At 50.2% G+C, this 22500-nt stretch overlaps 2 protein-coding genes across 4 annotated transcripts in view; both read right to left on the bottom strand.

Moving 5' to 3' along the window:
- LOC115183332 (plastin-1) overlaps window positions 1-2704 on the bottom strand; it is a 10108-nt gene extending 7404 nt beyond the window's left edge. Inside the window, exons 1-3 of one of the 3 annotated variants that reach the window (XM_029744666.1) lie at window positions 2582-2704; window positions 1989-2163; window positions 857-949 (exon numbers count right to left, since the gene is read on the bottom strand). In XM_029744666.1, the coding sequence (XP_029600526.1) occupies window positions 857-926 (70 nt within the window). In that variant the 5' untranslated portion in view covers window positions 927-949; window positions 1989-2163; window positions 2582-2704. The remainder of the gene's footprint in view (window positions 1-856; window positions 950-1988; window positions 2164-2581) is intronic. The other 2 variants (XM_029744664.1, XM_029744665.1) reach the window with 2 other exon arrangements.
- Window positions 2705-9697: 6993 nt separating this feature from the next.
- Window positions 9698-13657, bottom strand: LOC115183345 (serine/threonine-protein kinase PAK 2). Its single transcript, XM_029744681.1, has 3 exons — window positions 13418-13657; window positions 13162-13299; window positions 9698-13071 (listed from the first exon to the last, which is right to left on the bottom strand). The coding sequence occupies exons 1-3, from the start codon at window positions 13640-13642 to the stop codon at window positions 12985-12987; spliced, it is 450 nt and encodes a 149-aa protein (XP_029600541.1). The 5' UTR covers window positions 13643-13657; the 3' UTR covers window positions 9698-12984.
- Window positions 13658-22500: the final 8843 nt, after the last annotated feature.

The following is a 22500-nucleotide window of genomic DNA, read 5'->3' as shown; positions in this document are numbered from 1 at the left end:
CTCCCTGTCTAACATATATATAGGTTACCTATCTCCCTCTCTAACATCTAGGTTACCAATCTCCCTCTCTAACTTCTAGATTACCTATCTCCCTGTCTAACATATAGGTTACCTATCTCCCTCTCTAACTTCTAGATTACCTATCTCCCTGTCTAACATATAGGTTACCTATCTCCCTCTCTAACTTCTAGATTACCTATCTCCCTGTCTAACATATAGGTTTCCTATCTCCCTCTCTAACATCTAGGTTTCCTATCTCCCTCTCTATCCTCTAGGTTACCTATCTCCCTCTCTAACATATAGGTTACCTATCTCCCTCTCTAACATATAGGTTACCTATCTCCCTCTCTAACCACTAGATTACCTATCTCACTCTCTAACATATAGGTTACCTATCTCCCTCTCTAACATATAGGTTACCTATCTCCCTCTCTAACATATAGGTTACCTATCTCCCTCTCTAACCTCTAGATGATCTAACATCTCCTAATTGGGTCTGATGAACTGCAATGTACTTATACAGAGTTTGTAGCAATCTGATGCTCACTTATTAGGAATGTACTGACTCTAATGATGAGTCATCTGGCAACCACTCAGTTCACCGATGGACCTGGCAACCCTTGACACGTAGAACAAAGCCTTTTGCACACCTGAAGTGAAGTCGTAGAACAGGTGTGCAGGTCCCTAACAGAGTGAACTGACCAATAAAAAAAAATGATACTGCTTTATGATTGGTTATAAACCATGACCTGAGTCAGCATTTGCTGCAAACGCTGTGTGTGTGTGTGTGTGTGTGTGTGTGTGTGTGTGTGTGTGTGTGTGTGTGTGTGTGTGTGTGTGTGTGTGTGTGACTAACCGATCCTGTTGAAAGCCTCTCGGAGCTCCTCCAGGTCCTCCCGTGATATCTGGGTCACCTTGTTCGCCATACTGGACAGTCTGTCTAGATGACCTGATACGCACACACACACACACACACACAGTCAATTTATCATCAGAATAGAGGGAAATATTTGTAATAGAAACGTGAGGTACAGATGCAGAACAAACGTGACTGCTAAACTGACAAAGAGGCAACACGCTTCCATTGTGACTTCATGCTTCCATTGTGACCTCATGTTTCCATTGTGACCTCATGCTTCCATTGTGACCTCATGCTTCCATTGTGACCTCATGTTTCCATTGTGACCTCATGCTTCCATTGTGACCTCATGTTTCCATTGTGACCTCTTGCTTCCATTGTGACCTCATGCTTCCATTGACCTGCCAGTGTATTGAGCAATAAGCTAATCTACCCGTTCTAACAGTGATAAGTGTGCTACCACAGGCTGCAGACAATACAGAGCCAACTAGAATAAGGAGAGAGTAAAGATAAGACTATCTACAATTTAGAATCAAATCTATATATTGAACCATACAATCTAAGCCCCAGAAGGTAAGGGTCCATATCTTTAAGCTCTCAAAGATAACATGATACAGTTCTGCATGACGATCTATTATTATTGAAAATAGTTGTGTTGTTATTGATTAACTAGAGAGCGAGATAAGAGGACAATAAGGACGTGTTGTGTGTTGTGACCTGGAATGGCCTCAATATACCGCTGCAGGGATTTTCACGCTCAACAGTGTGTTTCAAGAATGGTCCACCCCCCAGAGGACATCCTGACAACTTGAAGGTCAATGGAGTCAACATGGGCCAGCATCCCTGTGGAATGCTTGTAGACTGTACACCTTGTAGAGTCCATGCCCCGTCTAACTGAGACTGAGGGCTCACTCAGCGTAGACTCCATATATGGCCGTGACTTTGATCCCACAGCTCTGTACCGTTCCATTCATGTTTAGTCAATTCAGGAAATGATTTCGGATGCACATTTTTGAATTTAATTGACCCACACCCTGCTGCCTTATGTAAACTTTACACACTCCTCGCCCCTCCCCGCCACACACCCAGACAGCTCCCCTCGCTGACCCTCCACACACTCTCTACACACCTGACCCCCGGGGGCTCACACCACAGAACACACCTTCATAAAAGCCTGTGTCTGTTTGGTTCTGTTCTGGACGAGAGGGGCCAAGGTCTCCCTGCTCCCCGTGTTCAGTAACTCCTGGCTGAGTAGAGTAGGTCTGCCGACTGGCCTAACAGAGGCTAGGAGTTGTTCAGCTGCGCTGAGTAGAGAAGAGGAGTTTTATTATTTTACAGTCATCTCGACATGAACATCAGCTGTGGACATAACTGCGGTGTTGTGAGCTGATATGTTCATTATTATGTGGTGTCCTTGATAACTAAATGACATTATAAAAAATATATACAGATAAATGAGCCAGTTAGACATTTACTTAGCAAGAAATTGACTTACTAACTAAGTGCAACAAGTATATTACAGCTATATTTTTCATCCCGCTGTTCACCAGCTACTTAGGAGACTCTGGTGACTCATTGCGTCCCTAGACTCCGTATCATTTGGTGCCAAGTAGTGATCGATCAGTCTTCCTCCTTCAATATACTGTAAGTGTCAGAAAGCACCACATAGGCTACTGTATTTGCGTGGTAAATAGTAGCCGAAACAGGAAACTGAAGACTTACCGTGAAGACAGGATCAGACAGGGCTGGAGAAGCTTGGTAGAGGTTTAGAGGTGGTCAGGTGTCTTCTCGCTCGCTGTCTTGACCGAAGCAGCGGAGGACAAGAGACCTTCGGCCCATTGAACTCTGGGATGGGCGTGGTCCTCCAGAGGCTCCAGCCTGGGAGTTAGCAATTAACCCTTTAGCTGTGTCATCTGTTTCTTTCACCACACACTGGCATGCATGAACGCACACACACACACACACACGCACGCACGCACGCACACACATTGTAGAGAGACGTAAGAGGGAGAGGTGTGTGTTGGCTACAGGTGTGTTGGGTTTCTAACAGCCATGTTTAATAAATGAGAACTCTAGCTGTACATACCCCTCCACACTCACACACACACACACACACACACACACACACACACACACACACACACACACACACACACACACACACACACACACACACACACACACACACACACACTCCCACACACACACATTCCTTTCTACGTTGCCAGACAATACAGTGATACTTGATGCAAGGAGAAAACAGCACTTTATTACAAAAACTCACGACTTTACTGTAACACCCCACTGCTTTACTGCAACAACCCACTGCTTTACTGCAACAACCCACTGCTTTACTGCAACAACCCACTGCTTTACTGTAACACCCCACTGCTTTACTGCAACAACCCACTGCTTTACTGTAACACCCCACTGCTTTACTGCAACAACCCACTGTTTTACTGTAACAACCCACTGCTTTACTGCAACAACCCACTGCTTTACTGCAACAACCCACTGCTTTACTGCGACAACCCACTGCTTTACTGTAACAACCCGCTGCTTTACTGTAACAACCCACTGCTTTACTGCAACAACCCACTGCTTTACTGCAACAACCCACTGCTTTACTGCAACAACCCACTGCTTTACTGTAACAACCCACTGCTTTACTGCAACAACCCACTGCTTTACTGTAACAACCTGCTGCTTTACTGTAACAACCCACTGCTTTACTGTAACAACCCACTGCTTTACTGTAACAACCCCACTGCTTTACTGCAACAACCCACTGCTTTACTGCAACAACCCACTGCTTTACTGTAACAACCCACTGCTTTACTGCCACAGCAATGCTTCACCTTGGTAGTGACACACAGATAGAGCCATATAGAGAAATGCTGAATTTACTGACTTTTCAAACAACAGCTAGCTGAACTGCTATGGTTACTGAGAATCCAAATACTCCTTATGACTGGCAAAGTTGGCCAAACCTTTATATGGCTCTGGTCACCCAGTAACTCAGTCCTCCAGTACTGTAGTAAGGAGCTCTGGTCACCCAGTAACTCAGTCCTCCAGTACTGCAGTAAAGAGCTCTGGTCACCCAGTAACTCAGTCCTCCAGTACTGCAGTAAAGAGCTCTGGTCACCCAGTAACTCAGTCCTCCAGTACTGCAGTAAAGAGCTCTGGTCACCCAGTAACTCAGTCCTCCAGTACTGCAGTAAAGAGCTCTGGTCACCCAGTAACTCAGTCCTCCAGTACTGCAGTAAGGAGCTCTGGTCACCCAGTAACTCAGTCCTCCAGTACTGTAGTAAGGAGCTCTGGTCACCCAGTAACTCAGTCCTCCAGTACTGCAGTAAGGAGCTCTGGTCACCCAGTAACTCAGTCCTCCAGTACTGCAGTAAAGAGCTCTGGTCACCCAGTAACTCAGTCCTCCAGTACTGCAGTAGGGAGCTCTGGTCACCCAGTAACTCAGTCCTCCAGTACTGCAGTAAGGAGCTCTGGTCACCCAGTAACTCAGTCCTCCAGTACTGCAGTAAGGAGCTCTGGTCACCCAGTAACTCAGTCCTCCAGTACTGCAGTAAGGAGCTCTGGTCACCCAGTAACTCAGTCCTCCAGTACTGCAGTAAAGAGCTCTGGTCACCCAGTAACTCAGTCCTCCAGTACTGCAGTAAAGAGCTCTGGGCACCCAGTAACTCAGTCCTCCAGTACTGCAGTAAGGAGCTCTGGTCACCCAGTAACTCAGTCCTCCAGTACTGCAGTAAAGAGCTCTGGTCACTAAGTAACTCAGTCCTCCAGTACTGTAGTAAGGAGCTCTGGTCACCCAGTAACTCAGTCCTCCAGTACTGCAGTAAAGAGCTCTGGTCACCCAGTAACTCAGTCCTCCAGTACTGCAGTAAAGAGCTCTGGTCACCCAGTAACTCAGTCCTCCAGTAGGGAGCTCTGGTCACCCAGTAACTCAGTCCTCCAGTACTGCAGTAAAGAGCTCTGGTCACCCAGTAACTCAGTCCTCCAGTACTGTAGTAAGGAGCTCTGGTCACCCAGTAACTCAGTCCTCCAGTACTGCAGTAAAGAGCTCTGGTCACCCAGTAACTCAGTCCTCCAGTACTGCAGTAAAGAGCTCTGGTCACCCAGTAACTCAGTCCTCCAGTACTGCAGTAAGGAGCTCTGGTCACCCAGTAACTCAGTCCTCCAGTACTGCAGTAAAGAGCTCTGGGCACCCAGTAACTCAGTCCTCCAGTACTGCAGTAAGGAGCTCTGGTCACCCAGTAACTCAGTCCTCCAGTACTGCAGTAAAGAGCTCTGGTCACCCAGTAACTCAGTCCTCCAGTACTGCAGTAAAGAGCTCTGGTCACCCAGTAACTCAGTCCTCCAGTACTGCAGTAAAGAGCTCTGGTCACCCAGTAACTCAGTCCTCCAGTACTGCAGTAAGGAGCTCTGGTCACCCAGTAACTCAGTCCTCCAGTACTGCAGTAAAGAGCTCTGGTCACCCAGTAACTCAGTCCTCCAGTACTGCAGTAAGGAGCTCTGGTCACCCAGTAACTCAGTCCTCCAGTACTGTAGTAAGGAGCTCTGGTCACCCAGTAACTCAGTCCTCCAGTACTGCAGTAAGGAGCTCTGGTCACCCAGTAACTCAGTCCTCCAGTACTGCAGTAAAGAGCTCTGGTCACCCAGTAACTCAGTCCTCCAGTACTGCAGTAAGGAGCTCTGGTCACCCAGTAACTCAGTCCTCCAGTACTGCAGTAAAGAGCTCTGGTCACCCAGTAACTCAGTCCTCCAGTACTGCAGTAAGGAGCTCTGGTCACTAAGTAACTCAGTCCTCCAGTACTGCAGTAAAGAGCTCTGGTCACCCAGTAACTCAGTCCTCCAGTACTGTAGTAAGGAGCTCTGGTCACTAAGTAACTCAGTCCTCCAGTACTGTAGTAAGGAGCTCTGGTCACCCAGTAACTCAGTCCTCCAGTACTGCAGTAAAGAGCTCTGGTCACCCAGTAACTCAGTCCTCCAGTACTGCAGTAAGGAGCTCTGGTCACCCAGTAACTCAGTCCTCCAGTACTGCAGTAAAGAGCTCTGGTCACCCAGTAACTCAGTCCTCCAGTACTGCAGTAAAGAGCTCTGGTCACCCAGTAACTCAGTCCTCCAGTACTGCAGTAAAGAGCTTACTGTCTGTCACTCACCAGCCTGCTGAGAGGTTTTAGGTTTAGGATCCGGCCTCCCCCTCTCCTACTCTCCCCCTCTCTCCTCTCTTCAGAAACACACAAGTCCCACTCTCTCCCTGAACCAAATAACACACAGCTCTATATGTTGTCTCTATATGTTGTCTCTATAGGTTGTCTCTATATGTTGTCTCTATATGTTGTCTCTATAGGTTGTCTCTATAGGTTGTCTCTATAGGTTGTCTCTATAGGTTGTCTCTATATGTTGTCTCTATATGTTGTCTCTATATGTTGTCTCTATACGTTGTCTCTATACGTTGTCTCTATATGTTGTCTCTATATGTTGTCTCTATATGTTGTCTCTATACGTTGTCTCTATACGTTGTCTCTATAGGTTGTCTCTATATGTTGTCTCTATATGTTGTCTCTATAGGTTGTCTCTATAGGTTGTCTCTATAGGTTGTCTCTATAGGTTGTCTCTATAGGATGTCTCTATATGTTGTCTCTATAAGTTGTCTCTATAGGTTGTCTCTATAGGTTGTCTCTATATGTTGTCTCTATAGGTTGTCTCTATAGGTTGTCTCGATACACCGACCTCAGTAGTCTGTCTACCTCTAAAACAGACCTTCAGGACTCCATCTCTTCCTCAGTAGTCTGTCTACCTCTAAAACAGACCTTCAGGACTCCATCTCTTCCTCAGTAGTCTGTCTACCTCTAAAACAGACCTTCAGGACTCCATCTCTTCCTCAGTAGTCTGTCTACCTCTAAAACAGACCTTCAGGACTCCATCTCTTCCTCAGTAGTCTGTCTACCTCTAAAACAGACCTTCAGGACTCCATCTCTTCCTCAGTAGTCTGTCTATCTCTAAAACAGACCTTCAGGACTCCATCTCTTCCTCAGTAGTCTGTCTACCTCTAAAACAGACCTTCAGGACTCCATCTCTTCCTCAGTAGTCTGTCTACCTCTAAAACAGACCTTCAGGACTCCATCTCTTCCTCAGTAGTCTGTCTATCTCTAAAACAGACCTTCAGGACTCCATCTCTTCCTCAGTAGTCTGTCTACCTCTAAAACAGACCTTCAGGACTCCATCTCTTCCTCAGTAGTCTGTCTATCTCTAAAACAGACCTTCAGGACTCCATCTCTTCCTCAGTAGTCTGTCTACCTCTAAAACAGACCTTCAGGACTCCATCTCTTCCTCAGTAGTCTGTCTATCTCTAAAACAGACCTTCAGGACTCCATCTCTTCCTCAGTAGTCTGTCTATCTCTAAAACAGACCTTCAGGACTCCATCTCTTCCTCAGTAGTCTGTCTACCTCTAAAACAGACCTTCAGGACTCCATCTCTTCCTCAGTAGTCTGTCTATCTCTAAAACAGACCTTCAGGACTCCATCTCTTCCTCAGTAGTCTGTCTATCTCTAAAACAGACCTTCAGGACTCCATCTCTTCCTCAGTAGTCTGTCTACCTCTAAAACAGACCTTCAGGACTCCATCTCTTCCTCAGTAGTCTGTCTACCTCTAAAACAGACCTTCAGGACTCCATCTCTTCCTCAGTAGTCTGTCTACCTCTAAAACAGACCTTCAGGACTCCATCTCTTCCTCAGTAGTCTGTCTACCTCTAAAACAGACCTTCAGGACTCCATCTCTTCCTCAGTAGTCTGCCTACCTCTAAAACAGACCTTCAGGACTCCATCTCTTCCTCAGTAGTCTGCCTACCTCTAAAACAGACCTTCAGGACTCCATCTCTTCCTCAGTAGTCTGTCTACCTCTAAAACAGACCTTCAGGACTCCATCTCTTCCTCAGTAGTCTGTCTACCTCTAAAACAGACCTTCAGGACTCCATCTCTTCCTCAGTAGTCTGTCTACCTCTAAAACAGACCTTCAGGACTCCATCTCTTCCTCAGTAGTCTGTCTATCTCTAAAACAGACCTTCAGGACTCCATCTCTTCCTCAGTAGTCTGTCTATCTCTAAAACAGACCTTCAGGACTCCATCTCTTCCTCAGTAGTCTGTCTATCTCTAAAACAGACCTTCAGGACTCCATCTATTCCTCAGTAGTCTGTCTATCTCTAAAACAGACCTTCAGGACTCCATCTCTTCCTCAGTAGTCTGTCTATCTCTAAAACAGACCTTCAGGACTCCATCTCTTCCTCAGTAGTCTGTCTATCTCTAAAACAGACCTTCAGGACTCCATCTCTTCCTCATTAGTCTGTCTATCTCTAAAACAGACCTTCAGGTCTCCATCTCTTCCTCAGTAGTCTGTCTACCTCTAAAACAGACCTTCAGGACTCCATCTCTTCCTCAGTAGTCTGTCTACCTCTAAAACAGACCTTCAGGACTCCATCTCTTCCTCAGTAGTCTGTCTACCTCTAAAACAGACCTTCAGGACTCCATCTCTTCCTCAGTAGTCTGTCTACCTCTAAAACAGACCTTCAGGACTCCATCTCTTCCTCAGTAGTCTGTCTATCTCTAAAACAGACCTTCAGGACTCCATCTCTTCCTCAGTAGTCTGTCTATCTCTAAAACAGACCTTCAGGACTCCATCTCTTCCTCAGTAGTCTGTCTACCTCTAAAACAGACCTTCAGGACTCCATCTCTTCCTCAGTAGTCTGTCTATCTCTAAAACAGACCTTCAGGACTCCATCTCTTCCTCAGTAGTCTGTCTACCTCTAAAACAGACCTTCAGGACTCCATCTCTTCCTCAGTAGTCTGTCTATCTCTAAAACAGACCTTCAGGACTCCATCTCTTCCTCAGTAGTCTGTCTACCTCTAAAACAGACCTTCAGGACTCCATCTCTTCCTCAGTAGTCTGTCTACCTCTAAAACAGACCTTCAGGACTCCATCTCTTCCTCAGCTCTGCTCTCCGTCTGACACCTGATCAGCCCAGTCTCACACCGGGCCTCTCTGGTTACACACGCACGCACGCACACACACACACACACACACACACACAAAGCTATCAAAACATAAATGTTCCCCAACTACAGATGCTATTGGGTATTGTATAGCTTACATATCTCAATGTGAAACCATCTAACAATCAGTGCTTTATATTGGTCCCATAATTACACTATAATCCAGCTGTTAAAGACCTGAGAGATTAAACATTATGATTGAGAAAGAGAGAAGGGAGAGAAGGGAGAGAGAAAGGAGGAGGAGCGGAGAGAGAGAAAAGGGAGGGAGGGAGTGAGAAAGAGAGAGTGGGGTAAAGGGGTGGGGGAAAGAGAGAGAGAGGGAGATAGGCCCGTGAAAATCTACAGTGAAAAGCAGTGAACTCAGAATGCCCTCCACTGGCACAGCCAGAGTACTTCACCTAGAATGTTCTACAGACACAGTACTTCACCTAGAATGTTCTACAGACACAGTACTTCACCTAGAATGTTCTACAGACACAGTACTTCACCTAGAATGTTCTACAGACACAGTACTTCACCTAGAATGTTCTACACAGACACAGTACTTCACCTATAATGTTCTACACAGACACAGTACTTCACCTATAATGTTCTACACAGACACAGTACTTCACCTAGAATGTTCTACACAGACACAGTACTTCACCTATAATGTTCTACACAGACACAGTACTTCACCTATAATGTTCTACACAGACACAGTACTTCACCTATAATGTTCTACACAGACACAGTACTTCACCTAGAATGTTCTACACAGACACACACACACAAGCATGAGGTCAAGTCTATCTTTAATAATCATTTACATAGACTGTTTGAAAATACATGGTTTCCAGTAAAAAAAAGGTTTGGTTTCATTAATTAAAAATGAACAACAGAAGAGGATACTCATTAAAATCCTCCCCCTCATCAGACAACCAATCAACCTCTCTGACTGGAATGTCTGTGAAATGGAGCCTAGTTGTGTTCATTAAGGCACACCGTTATAGAACGTTTCTAGCAGAATGTTAGTTACAAAAAACTAAATGAAAAGTATTCATACACATTAAAAAACAGTTGTCTAAATATCCAGATTTTTTCCCCCCTCAACGTTTGTCAAAGTACATAATATACAAAACGATTTTGAAATGTTTTATTTGGTTTTGCTGCCAAAATATTTGAATTGAATACCGAGATAGTTCCATACAGCAATTATTTTCTTTCATTTTGTTAAAGGTGCAATCTGTAGTTTTATTTGCAGGTGTACTGCAACACTGATACTGTAGGCTTGAAATGAACTATTGGTTTGTGGGACAAAAAAAATGACAGATTGCACCTTTAAGTTTCTTAGTCAGAGTAGAGAGAGAAAGAACAGGTAGCAGGCAGGGAGACAAACAGAACAAGAAAACCTCACAACATCTGAATGAAAAAGAGGGTGAGGAAAATGGAGGGCGGGTGAGGGACAGACAGGGAGGGAGGGGGTAAGAGACAGGAAGACTGGTGTGTGATATGGAGTGAGGGGTGAGGGACAGACAGGGAGGGAGGGGGTAAGAGACATAGGAAGACTGGTGTGTGATATGGGGTGAGGGGTGAGGGACAGACAGGGAGGGAGGGGGTAAGAGACACAGGAAGACTGGTGTGTGATATGGAGTGAGGGGTGAGGGACAGACAGGGAGGGAGGGGGTAAGAGACATAGGAAGACTGGTGTGTGATATGGAGTGAGGGGTGAGGGACAGACAGGGAGGGAGGGGGTAAGAGACAGGAAGACTGGTGTGTGATATGGAGTGAGGGGTGAGGGACAGACAGGGAGGGAGGGGGTAAGAGACATAGGAAGACTGGTGTGTGATATGGAGTGAGGGGTGAGGGACAGACAGGGAGGGAGGGGGTAAGAGACATAGGAAGACTGGTGTGTGATATGGAGTGAGGGGTGAGGGACAGACAGGGAGGGAGGGGGTAAGAGACATAGGAAGACTGGTGTGTGATATGGAGTGAGGGGTGAGGGACAGACAGGGAGGGAGGGGGTAAGAGACATAGGAAGACTGGTGTGTGATATGGAGTGAGGGGTGAGGGACAGACAGGGAGGGAGGGGGTAAGAGACAGGAAGACTGGTGTGTGATATGGAGTGAGGGGTGAGGGACAGACAGGGAGGGAGGGGGTAAGAGACATAGGAAGACTGGTGTGTGATATGGAGTGAGGGGTGAGGGACAGACAGGGAGGGAGGGGGTAAGAGACAGGAAGACTGGTGTGTGATATGGAGTGAGGGGTGAGGGACAGACAGGGAGGGAGGGGGTAAGAGACATAGGAAGACTGGTGTGTGATATGGAGTGAGGGGTGAGGGACAGACAGGGAGGGAGGGGGTAAGAGACATAGGAAGACTGGTGTGTGATATGGGGTGAGGGGTGAGGGACAGACAGGGAGGGAGGGGGTAAGAGACATAGGAAGACTGGTGTGTGATATGGGGTGAGGGGTGATGGACAGACAGGGAGGGAGGGGGTAAGAGACATAGGAAGACTGGTGTGTGATATGGAGTGAGGGGTGAGGGACAGACAGGGAGGGAGGGGGTAAGAGACATAGGAAGACTGGTGTGTGATATGGAGTGAGGGGTGAGGGACAGACAGGGAGGGAGGGGGTAAGAGACATAGGAAGACTGGTGTGTGATATGGAGTGAGGGGTGAGGGACAGACAGGGAGGGAGGGGGTAAGAGACATAGGAAGACTGGTGTGTGATATGGGGTGAGGGGTGAGGGACAGACAGGGAGGGAGGGGGTAAGAGACATAGGAAGACTGGTGTGTGATATGGGGTGAGGGGTGATGGACAGACAGGGAGGGAGGGGGTAAGAGACATAGGAAGACTGGTGTGTGATATGGAGTGAGGGGTGAGGGACAGACAGGGAGGGAGGGGGTAAGAGACATAGGAAGACTGGTGTGTGATATGGAGTGAGGGGTGAGGGACAGACAGGGAGGGAGGGGGTAAGAGACATAGGAAGACTGGTGTGTGATATGGAGTGAGGGGTGAGGGACAGACAGGGAGGGAGGGAGGGGGTAAGAGACATAGGAAGACTGGTGTGTGATATGGAGTGAGGGGTGAGGGACAGACAGGGAGGGAGGGGGTAAGAGACATAGGAAGACTGGTGTGTGATATGGAGTGAGGGGTGAAGGACAGACAGGGAGGGAGGGGTAAGAGACATAGGAAGACTGGTGTGTGATATGGAGTGAGGGGTGAGGGACAGACAGGGAGGGAGGGGGTAAGAGACACAGGAAGACTGGCGTGTGATATGGAGTGAGGGGTGAGGGACAGACAGGGAGGGAGGGGGTAAGAGACAGGAAGACTGGTGTGTGATATGGAGTGAGGGGTGAGGGACAGACAGGGAGGGAGGGGGTAAGAGACATAGGAAGACTGGTGTGTGATATGGAGTGAGGGGTGAGGGACAGACAGGGAGGGAGGGGGTAAGAGACATAGGAAGACTGGTGTGTGATATGGAGTGAGGGGTGAGGGACAGACAGGGAGGGAGGGGGTAAGAGACATAGGAAGACTGGTGTGTGATATGGAGTGAGGGGTGAGGGACAGACAGGGAGGGAGGGGGTAAGAGACATAGGAAGACTGGTGTGTGATATGGAGTGAGGGGTGGGGGACAGACAGGGAGGGAGGGGGTAAGAGACATAGGAAGACTGGTGTGTGATATGGAGTGAGGGGTGAGGGACAGACAGGGAGGGAGGGAGGGGGTAAGAGACATAGGAAGACTGGTGTGTGATATGGAGTGAGGGGTGAGGGACAGACAGGGAGGGAGGGAGGGGGTAAGAGACATAGGAAGACTGGTGTGTGATATGGAGTGAGGGGTGAGGGACAGAGGGGAAGGGGAGTCAAACAGAGCAGGAGGCTGACTTGTGTGACTTGTAGGTGTAACGAGCCAGGGCGCTAGCAGGCTAGCGTTTAGCATCAAGGAGGAGATGCTGTCAGTTAGAGAGGCACTGACGAGTTGGCACAGTAGGGCTGGAAGTTAGCTGGTAAGGCTAGTAGTTAGCAGTTAGCGGTCAGGCTAACACAGAGATATAGGAATCCAGTGTATCTGTGGCTAACCAGGGTTAGCGGTTACTCTTCATGGCCTCCTTGGCTGCCAGGATGAGAGGGGTGAGGCTGGAGAGAGGCTTGGCCAGCTTTAGGAATGGATGCTGCAGGGAAGACAGGAGATCAACCAATGAAACAAACTCTTCTCATCACGGTGTGTGTGTATGTGTTTGTTTGTCTGTGTGTGTTTGTACCTGCAGTAGTTCTTTCCCCCCTCCTCTCTTCTCTACATCCATCTCCAGACAGCGGGACAGGAAGGACCTGAACACTGGAGATAACTTCTCTGGAGACTGGAGCTCTGGAGTCCCATTGGTGGCTATCAGGTAGAGGGCCTGTAGGAGACAGACAGACACACACTGAACATTAGTGGCCACCAAGTGCAATGCCTGGACACACACACGCATGGACCCCCCCCCACATACACACACACACACACACATCCACCCTCACCCTGAGTGGGTTCTCGTTGAGGTAAGGGGGTTCTCCCTCCACCATCTCTATAGCCATGATGCCCAGGGACCAGATGTCCACCTTGGGTCCGTAGGCCTTCCTGGTCACCACCTCAGGAGCCATCCAGTAGGGAGTCCCCACCATGGTGCTCCTCTTGCTCTGCTCTGGAGTGATCTGGGCACAGAACCCAAAGTCAGCTGGAGAGGGAGGGGAGAGAACAGACATGTTAGAGGGAAGGTCAACCCAGCACTATAATGACAGGGTACAATGCAATAAGATCCAAGTTAGCGTGACTGTCAAGCTAATATGAAACATTCATCTAGTCACATTCAGCTAGACAGAGGAGAGAAAACAGCTAATTAGTGTGATTATCAAGTTAATATGAAACATTCATCTAGTCACATTCAGCTAGACAGAGGAGAGAAAACAGCTAATTAGTGTGATTATCAAGTTAATATGAAACATTCATCTAGTCACATTCAGCTAGACAGAGGAGAGAAAACAGCTAATTATTGTGATTGTCAAGCCAATACAACGATAGGACACAAAACAAAAGGACACTTAAGATTGGCAAGGCATATTATCTAGGAACAGAACCCAGAACCAGCTACAGAGGAGAGGGGGAGAAGGAGGAGAGGGGGAGAAGGAGGAGAGGGGGAGAAGGAGGAGAGGGGGAGAAGGAGGAGAGGGGAAGAGTGGAAAGGAGAGAGGAAGAGGAGGCAGACAAAGTGTGTGTGTAATGTGTACACTGGGAGTTGGGAAGCAAGTACAGGGAGTGAATCATTTAATTAATAAATAGAACGTAATACAAAACAAGAAACAGAAAAAGCTCAGACATGAAACCAGAAGAGAGTCAATAACGCCTGGGGAAGGAACCAAAGGGAGTGACATACAGTTAAAGTCGGAAGTTTGCATACATCTTAGCCAAACACATTTAAACTCAGTTTTTCACAATTCCTGACATTTAATCCTAGTAAAAAATCCCTGTTTTAGGTCAGTTAGGATCACCACTTTATTTTAAGCATGTGAAATGTCAGAATAATAGTAGAGAGAATTATTTATTTCAGCTTTTATTTCTTTCATCACATTCCCAGTGGGTCAGAAGTTTACATACACTCAATTAGTATTTGGTAGCATTGCCTTTAAATTGTTTAACTTGGGTCAAACGTTTCGGGTAGCTTTCCACAAGCTTCCTACAATAAGTTGGGTGAATTTTGGCCCATTCCTCCTGACAGAGCTGGTGTAACTGAGTCAGGCTTGTAGGCCTCCTTGCTCGCACACGCTTTTTCAGTTCTGCCCACTAATTTTCTATAGGATTGAGGTCAGGGCTTTGTGATGGCCACTCCAATATATTGACTTTGTTGTCCTTAAGCCATTTTGCAACAACTTTGGAAGTATGCTTGGGGTTATTGTCCATTTGGAAGACCCATTTGCGACCAAGCTTTAACTTCCTGACTGATGTCTTGAGATGTTGCTTCAATATATCCACATCATTTTCCTCCCTCATGATGCCATCTATTTGGTGAAGTGCACTAGTCCCTCCTGCAGCAAAGCACCCCCACAACATGATGCTGCCACCCCCGTGCTTCACGGTTGGTATGGTGTTCTTCGGCTTGCAAGTCTCCCCCTGACCGTGTGTGTAATAATGAGCCGTGTGTGTAATAATGAGCAGCCTGGTGACCTAGAGCGCCGGAGAGGGAGTATACGTGACCGTGTGTGTAATAATGAGCAGCCTGGTGACCTAGAGCGCCGGAGAGGGAGTATACGTGGCCGTGTGTGTAATAATGAGCAGCCTGGTGACCTAGAGCGCCGGAGAGGGAGTATACGTGGCCATGTGTGTAATAATGAGCAGCCTGGTGACCTAGAGCGCCGGAGAGGGAGCGTACGTGACCGTGTGTGTAATAATGAGCAGCCTGGTGACCTAGAGCGCCGGAGAGGGAGCGTACGTGACCGTGTGTGTAATAATGAGCAGCCTGGTGACCTAGAGCGCCGGAGAGGGAGCGTACGTGACCGTGTGTGTAATAATGAGCAGCCTGGTGACCTGGAGCGCCGGAGAGGGAGTATACGTGGCCGTGTGTGTAATAATGAGCATCCTGTTGACCTAGAGTGCCGGAGAGGGAGTATACGTGGCCGTGTGTGTAATAATGAGCAGCCTGGTGACCTAGAGCGCCGGAGAGGGAGTGTACGTGACCGTGTGTGTAATAATGAGCAGCCTGGTGACCTAGAGCGCCGGAGAGGGAGTATACGTGGCCGTGTGTGTAATAATGAGCAGCCTGGTGACCTGGAGCGCCGGAGAGGGAGTATACGTGACCGTGTGTGTAATAATGAGCAGCCTGGTGACCTGGAGCGCCGGAGAGGGAGTATACGTGACCGTGTGTGTAATAATGAGCAGCCTGGTGACCTAGAGCGCCGGAGAGGGAGTATACGTGGCCGTGTGTGTAATAATGAGCAGCCTGGTGACCTAGAGCGCCGGAGAGGGAGCATACGTGACCGTGTGTGTAATAATGAGCATCCTGGTGACCTAGAGCGCCGGAGAGGGAGTGTACGTGGCCGTGTGTGTAATAATGAGCAGCCTGGTGACCTAGAGCGCCGGAGAGGGAGTATACGTGGCCGTGTGTGTAATAATGAGCAGCCTGGTGACCTAGAGCGCCGGAGAGGGAGTATACGTGGCCGTGTGTGTAATAATGAGCAGCCTGGTGACCTAGAGCGCCGGAGAGGGAGTATACGTGACCGTGTGTGTAATAATGAGCAGCCTGGTGACCTGGAGCGCCGGAGAGGGAGTATACGTGACCGTGTGTGTAATAATGAGCAGCCTGGTGACCTAGAGCGCCGGAGAGGGAGTATACGTGACCGTGTGTGTAATAATGAGCAGCCTGGTGAGCTGGAGCGCCGGAGAGGGAGTATACATGACCGTGTGTGTAATAATGAGCAGACTGGTGACCTAGAGCGCCGGAGAGGGAGTATACGTGACCGTGTGTGTAATAATGAGCAGCCTGGTGACCTGGAATCGCCGGAGAGGGAGTATACGTGGCCGTGTGTGTAATAATGAGCAGCCTGGTGACCTAGAGCGCCGGAGAGGGAGTATACATGGCCGTGTGTGTAATAATGAGCAGCCTGGTGACCTAGAGCGCCGGAGAGGGAGCGTACGTGACCGTGTGTGTAATAATGAGCAGCCTGGTGACCTAGAGCGCCGGAGAGGGAGCATACGTGACCGTGTGTGTAATAATGAGCATCCTGGTGACCTAGAGCGCCGGAGAGGGAGTATACGTGGCCGTGTGTGTAATAATGAGCAGCCTGGTGACCTAGAGCGCCGGAGAGGGAGTATACGTGACCGTGTGTGTAATAATGAGCAGCCTGGTGACCTGGAGCGCCGGAGAGGGAGTATACGTGACCGTGTGTGTAATAATGATCAGCCTGGTGACCTAGAGCGCCGGAGAGGGAGTATACGTGACCGTGTGTGTAATAATGAGCAGCCTGGTGACCTGGAGCGCCGGAGAGGGAGTATACGTGACCGTGTGTGTAATAATGAGCAGCCTGGTGACCTAGAGCGCCGGAGAGGGAGTATACGTGACCGTGTGTGTAATAATGAGCAGCCTGGTGACCTGGAATCGCCGGAGAGGGAGTATACGTGGCCGTGTGTGTAATAATGAGCAGCCTGGTGACCTAGAGCGCCGGAGAGGGAGTATACATGGCCGTGTGTGTAATAATGAGCAGCCTGGTGACCTAGAGCGCCGGAGAGGGAGTGTACGTGACCGTGTGTGTAATAATGAGCAGCCTGGTGACCTAGAGCGCCGGAGAGGGAGTATACATGGCCGTGTGTGTAATAATGAGCAGCCTGGTGACCTAGAGCGCCGGAGAGGGAGCGTACGTGACCGTGTGTGTAATAATGAGCAGCCTGGTGACCTGGAGCGCCGGAGAGGGAGTATACGTGGCCGTGTATGTAATAATGAGCATCCTGTTGACCTAGAGTGCCGGAGAGGGAGTATACGTGGCCGTGTGTGTAATAATGAGCAGCCTGGTGACCTAGAGCGCCGGAGAGGGAGTGTACGTGGCCGTGTGTGTAATAATGAGCAGCCTGGTGACCTAGAGCGCCGGAGAGGGAGTGTACGTGGCCGTGTGTGTAATAATGAGCAGCCTGGTGACCTAGAGCGCCGGAGAGGGAGTATACGTGGCCGTGTGTGTAATAATGAGCAGCCTGGTGACCTGGAGCGCCGGAGAGGGAGTATACGTGACCGTGTGTGTAATAATGAGCAGCCTGGTGACCTGGAGTGCCGGAGAGGGAGTATACGTGACCGTGTGTGTAATAATGAGCAGCCTGGTGACCTAGAGCGCCGGAGAGGGAGCATACGTGGCCGTGTGTGTAATAATGAGCAGCCTGGTGACCTAGAGCGCCGGAGAGGGAGCATACGTGACCGTGTGTGTAATAATGAGCATCCTGGTGACCTAGAGCGCCGGAGAGGGAGTGTACGTGGCCGTGTGTGTAATAATGAGCATCCTGGTGACCTAGAGCGCCGGAGAGGGAGTGTACGTGGCCGTGTGTGTAATAATGAGCAGCCTGGTGACCTAGAGCGCCGGAGAGGGAGTATACGTGGCCGTGTGTGTAATAATGAGCAGCCTGGTGACCTAGAGCGCCGGAGAGGGAGTATACGTGGCCGTGTGTGTAATAATGAGCAACCTGGTGACCTAGAGCGCCGGAGAGGGAGTATACGTGGCCGTGTGTGTAATAATGAGCAGCCTGGTGACCTAGAGCGCCGGAGAGGGAGTATACGTGACCGTGTGTGTAATAATGAGCAGCCTGGTGACCTGGAGCGCCGGAGAGGGAGTATACGTGACCGTGTGTGTAATAATGAGCAGCCTGGTGACCTAGAGCGCCGGAGAGGGAGTATACGTGACAGTGTGTGTAATAATGAGCAGCCTGGTGACCTGGAGCGCCGGAGAGGGAGTATACGTGACCGTGTGTGTAATAATGAGCAGCCTGGTGACCTAGAGCGCCGGAGAGGGAGTATACGTGACCGTGTGTGTAATAATGAGCAGCCTGGTGACCTGGAATCGCCGGAGAGGGAGTATACGTGGCCGTGTGTGTAATAATGAGCAGCCTGGTGACCTAGAGCGCCGGAGAGGGAGTATACATGGCCGTGTGTGTAATAATGAGCAGCCTGGTGACCTAGAGCGCCGGAGAGGGAGTGTACGTGACCGTGTGTGTAATAATGAGCAGCCTGGTGACCTGGAGCGCCGGAGAGGGAGTATACGTGGCCGTGTGTGTAATAATGAGCAGCCTGGTGACCTAGAGCGCCGGAGAGGGAGTATACGTGGCCGTGTGTGTAATAATGAGCAGCCTGGTGACCTAGAGCGCCGGAGAGGGAGTATACGTGACCGTGTGTGTAATAATGAGCAGCCTGGTGACCTAGAGCGCCGGAGAGGGAGTATACGTGAGCGTGTGTGTAATAATGAGCAGCCTGGTGACCTGGAGCGCCGGAGAGGGAGTATACGTGGCCGTGTGTGTAATAATGAGCAGCCTGGTGACCTGGAGCGCCGGAGAGGGAGTATACGTGGCCGTGTGTGTAATAATGAGCATCCTGTTGACCTAGAGTGCCGGAGAGGGAGTATACGTGGCCGTGTGTGTAATAATGAGCAGCCTGGTGACCTAGAGCGCCGGAGAGGGAGTGTACGTGGCCGTGTGTGTAATAATGAGCAGCCTGGTGACCTAGAGCGCCGGAGAGGGAGTGTACGTGACCGTGTGTGTAATAATGAGCAGCCTGGTGACCTAGAGCGCCGGAGAGGGAGTATACGTGGCCGTGTGTGTAATAATGAGCAGCCTGGTGACCTGGAGCGCCGGAGAGGGAGTATACGTGACCGTGTGTGTAATAATGAGCATCCTGGTGACCTAGAGCGCCGGAGAGGGAGTGTACGTGGCCGTGTGTGTAATAATGAGCATCCTGGTGACCTAGAGCGCCGGAGAGGGAGTGTACGTGGCCGTGTGTGTAATAATGAGCAGCCTGGTGACCTAGAGCGCCGGAGAGGGAGTATACGTGGCCGTGTGTGTAATAATGAGCAGCCTGGTGACCTAGAGCGCCGGAGAGGGAGTATACGTGGCCGTGTGTGTAATAATGAGCAGCCTGGTGACCTAGAGCGCCGGAGAGGGAGTATACGTGGCCGTGTGTGTAATAATGAGCAGCCTGGTGACCTAGAGCGCCGGAGAGGGAGTATACGTGACCGTGTGTGTAATAATGAGCAGCCTGGTGACCTGGAGCGCCGGAGAGGGAGTATACGTGACCGTGTGTGTAATAATGAGCAGCCTGGTGACCTAGAGCGCCGGAGAGGGAGTATACGTGACAGTGTGTGTAATAATGAGCAGCCTGGTGACCTGGAGCGCCGGAGAGGGAGTATACGTGACCGTGTGTGTAATAATGAGCAGCCTGGTGACCTAGAGCGCCGGAGAGGGAGTATACGTGACCGTGTGTGTAATAATGAGCAGCCTGGTGACCTGGAATCGCCGGAGAGGGAGTATACGTGGCCGTGTGTGTAATAATGAGCAGCCTGGTGACCTAGAGCGCCGGAGAGGGAGTATACGTGGCCGTGTGTGTAATAATGAGCAGCCTGGTGACCTAGAGCGCCGGAGAGGGAGTGTACGTGACCGTGTGTGTAATAATGAGCAGCCTGGTGACCTGGAGCGCCGGAGAGGGAGTATACGTGGCCGTGTGTGTAATAATGAGCATCCTGGTGACCTAGAGCGCCGGAGAGGGAGTATACGTGGCCGTGTGTGTAATAATGAGCAGCCTGGTGACCTAGAGCGCCGGAGAGGGAGTATACGTGACCGTGTGTGTAATAATGAGCAGCCTGGTGACCTAGAGCGCCGGAGAGGGAGTATACGTGAGCGTGTGTGTAATAATGAGCAGCCTGGTGACCTGGAGCGCCGGAGAGGGAGTATACGTGGCCGTGTGTGTAATAATGAGCAGCCTGGTGACCTGGAGCGCCGGAGAGGGAGTATACGTGGCCGTGTGTGTAATAATGAGCATCCTGTTGACCTAGAGTGCCGGAGAGGGAGTATACGTGGCCGTGTGTGTAATAATGAGCAGCCTGGTGACCTAGAGCGCCGGAGAGGGAGTGTACGTGGCCGTGTGTGTAATAATGAGCAGCCTGGTGACCTAGAGCGCCGGAGGAGGGAGTGTACGTGACCGTGTGTGTAATAATGAGAAGCCTGTGGACCTAGAGCGCCGGAGAGGGAGTATACGTGGCCGTGTGTGTAATAATGAGCAGCCTGGTGACCTGGAGCGCCGGAGAGGGAGTATACGTGGCCGTGTGTGTAATAATGAGCAGCCTGGTGAGTATACGTGGCCGTGTGTGTAATAATGAGCAGCCTGGTGACCTAGAGCGCCGGAGAGGGAGCATACGTGACCGTGTGTGTAATAATGAGCATCCTGGTGACCTAGAGCGCCGGAGAGGGAGTGTACGTGGCCGTGTGTGTAATAATGAGCATCCTGGTGACCTAGAGCGCCGGAGAGGGAGTGTGCGTGGCGTTGTGTGTAATAATGAGCAGCCTGGTGACCTAGAGCGCCGGGAGAGGAGTGTACGTGGCCGTGTGTGTAATAATGAGCAGCCTGGTGACCTAGAGCGCCGGAGAGGGAGTATACGTGGCCGTGTGTGTAATAATGAGCAGCCTGGTGACCTAGAGCGCCGGAGAGGGAGTATACGTGGCCGTGTGTGTAATAATGAGCAGCCTGGTGACCTAGAGCGCCGGAGAGGGAGTATACGTGACCGTGTGTGTAATAATGAGCAGCCTGGTGACCTGGAGCGCCGGAGAGGGAGTATACGTGACCGTGTGTGTAATAATGAGCAGCCTGGTGACCTAGAGCGCCGGAGAGGGAGTATACGTGACCGTGTGTGTAATAATGAGCAGCCTGGTGACCTGGAGCGCCGGAGAGGGAGTATACGTGACCGTTGTGTGTAATAATGAGCAGCCTGGTGACCTAGAGCGCCGGAGAGGGAGTATACGTGACCGTGTGTGTAATAATGAGCCGCCTGGTGACCTGGAATCGCCGGAGAGGGAGTATACGTGGCCGTGTGTGTAATAATGAGCAGCCTGGTGACCTAGAGCGCCGGAGAGGGAGTATACATGGCCGTGTGTGTAATAATGAGCAGCCTGGTGACCTAGAGCGCCGGAGAGGGAGTGTACGTGACCGTGTGTGTAATAATGAGCAGCCTGGTGACCTAGAGCGCCGGAGAGGGAGTATACGTGGCCGTGTGTGTAATAATGAGCAGCCTGGTGACCTAGAGCGCCGGAGAGGGAGCATACGTGACCGTGTGTGTAATAATGAGCAGCCTGGTGACCTAGAGCGCCGGAGAGGGAGCGTACGTGACCGTGTGTGTAATAATGAGCAGCCTGGTGACCTAGAGCGCCGGGAGGGGAGTATTACGTGGCCGTGTGTGTAATAATGAGCAGCCTGGTGACATAGAGCGCCGGAGAGGGAGTATACGTGGACCGTGTGTGTAATAATGAGCAGCCTGGTGACCTAGAGCGCCGGAGAGGGAGTATACGTGAGCGTGTGTGTAATAATGAGCAGCCTGGTGACCTGGAGCGCCGGAGAGGGAGTATACGTGGCCGTGTGTGTAATAATGAGCAGCCTGGTGACCTGGGAGCGCCGGAGAGGGAGTATACGTGGCCGTGTGTGTAATAATGAGCATCCTGTGACCTAGAGTGCCGGAGAGGGAGTATACGTGGCCGTGTGTGTAATAATGAGCAGCCTGGTGACCTAGAGCGCCGGAGAGGGAGTGTACGTGGCCGTGTGTGTAATAATGAGCAGCCTGGTGACCTAGAGCGCCGGAGAGGGAGTGTACGTGACCGTGTGTGTAATAATGAGCAGCCTGGTGACCTAGAGCGCCGGAGAGGGAGTATACGTGGCCGTGTGTGTAATAATGAGCAGCCTGGTGACCTAGAGCGCCGGAGAGGGAGTATACGTGACCGTGTGTGTAATATAGCAGCCTGGTGACCTAGAGCGCCGGAGAGGGAGTATACGTGGCCGTGTGTGTAATAATGAGCAGCCTGGTGACCTAGAGCGCCGGAGAGGGAGCTACGTGCCGTGTGT

The sequence above is a fragment of the Salmo trutta genome, unplaced genomic scaffold (assembly GCF_901001165.1).
Source record: "Salmo trutta unplaced genomic scaffold, fSalTru1.1, whole genome shotgun sequence".
NCBI lineage: Eukaryota > Metazoa > Chordata > Actinopteri > Salmoniformes > Salmonidae > Salmo > Salmo trutta.
This window is presented reverse-complemented; position numbering and strand designations above follow the sequence as displayed.

What these genes read in the sequence shown, in the direction of transcription:
- LOC115183345 (XM_029744681.1), bottom strand. Translation starts at nt 13,642, where the DNA reads ATGTCTGTTCTCTCCCCTCCCTCTCCAGCTGACTTTGGGTTCTGTGCC. An exon ending in TCAACGAGAACCCACTCAGG is followed by an intron (nt 13,300 to 13,417) that starts GTGAGGGTGGAT and finishes TGTCTCCTACAG; the next exon opens with GCCCTCTACCTGATAGCCAC. An exon ending in GGGGGAAAGAACTACTGCAG is followed by an intron (nt 13,072 to 13,161) that starts GTACAAACACAC and finishes TCTTCCCTGCAG; the next exon opens with CATCCATTCCTAAAGCTGGC.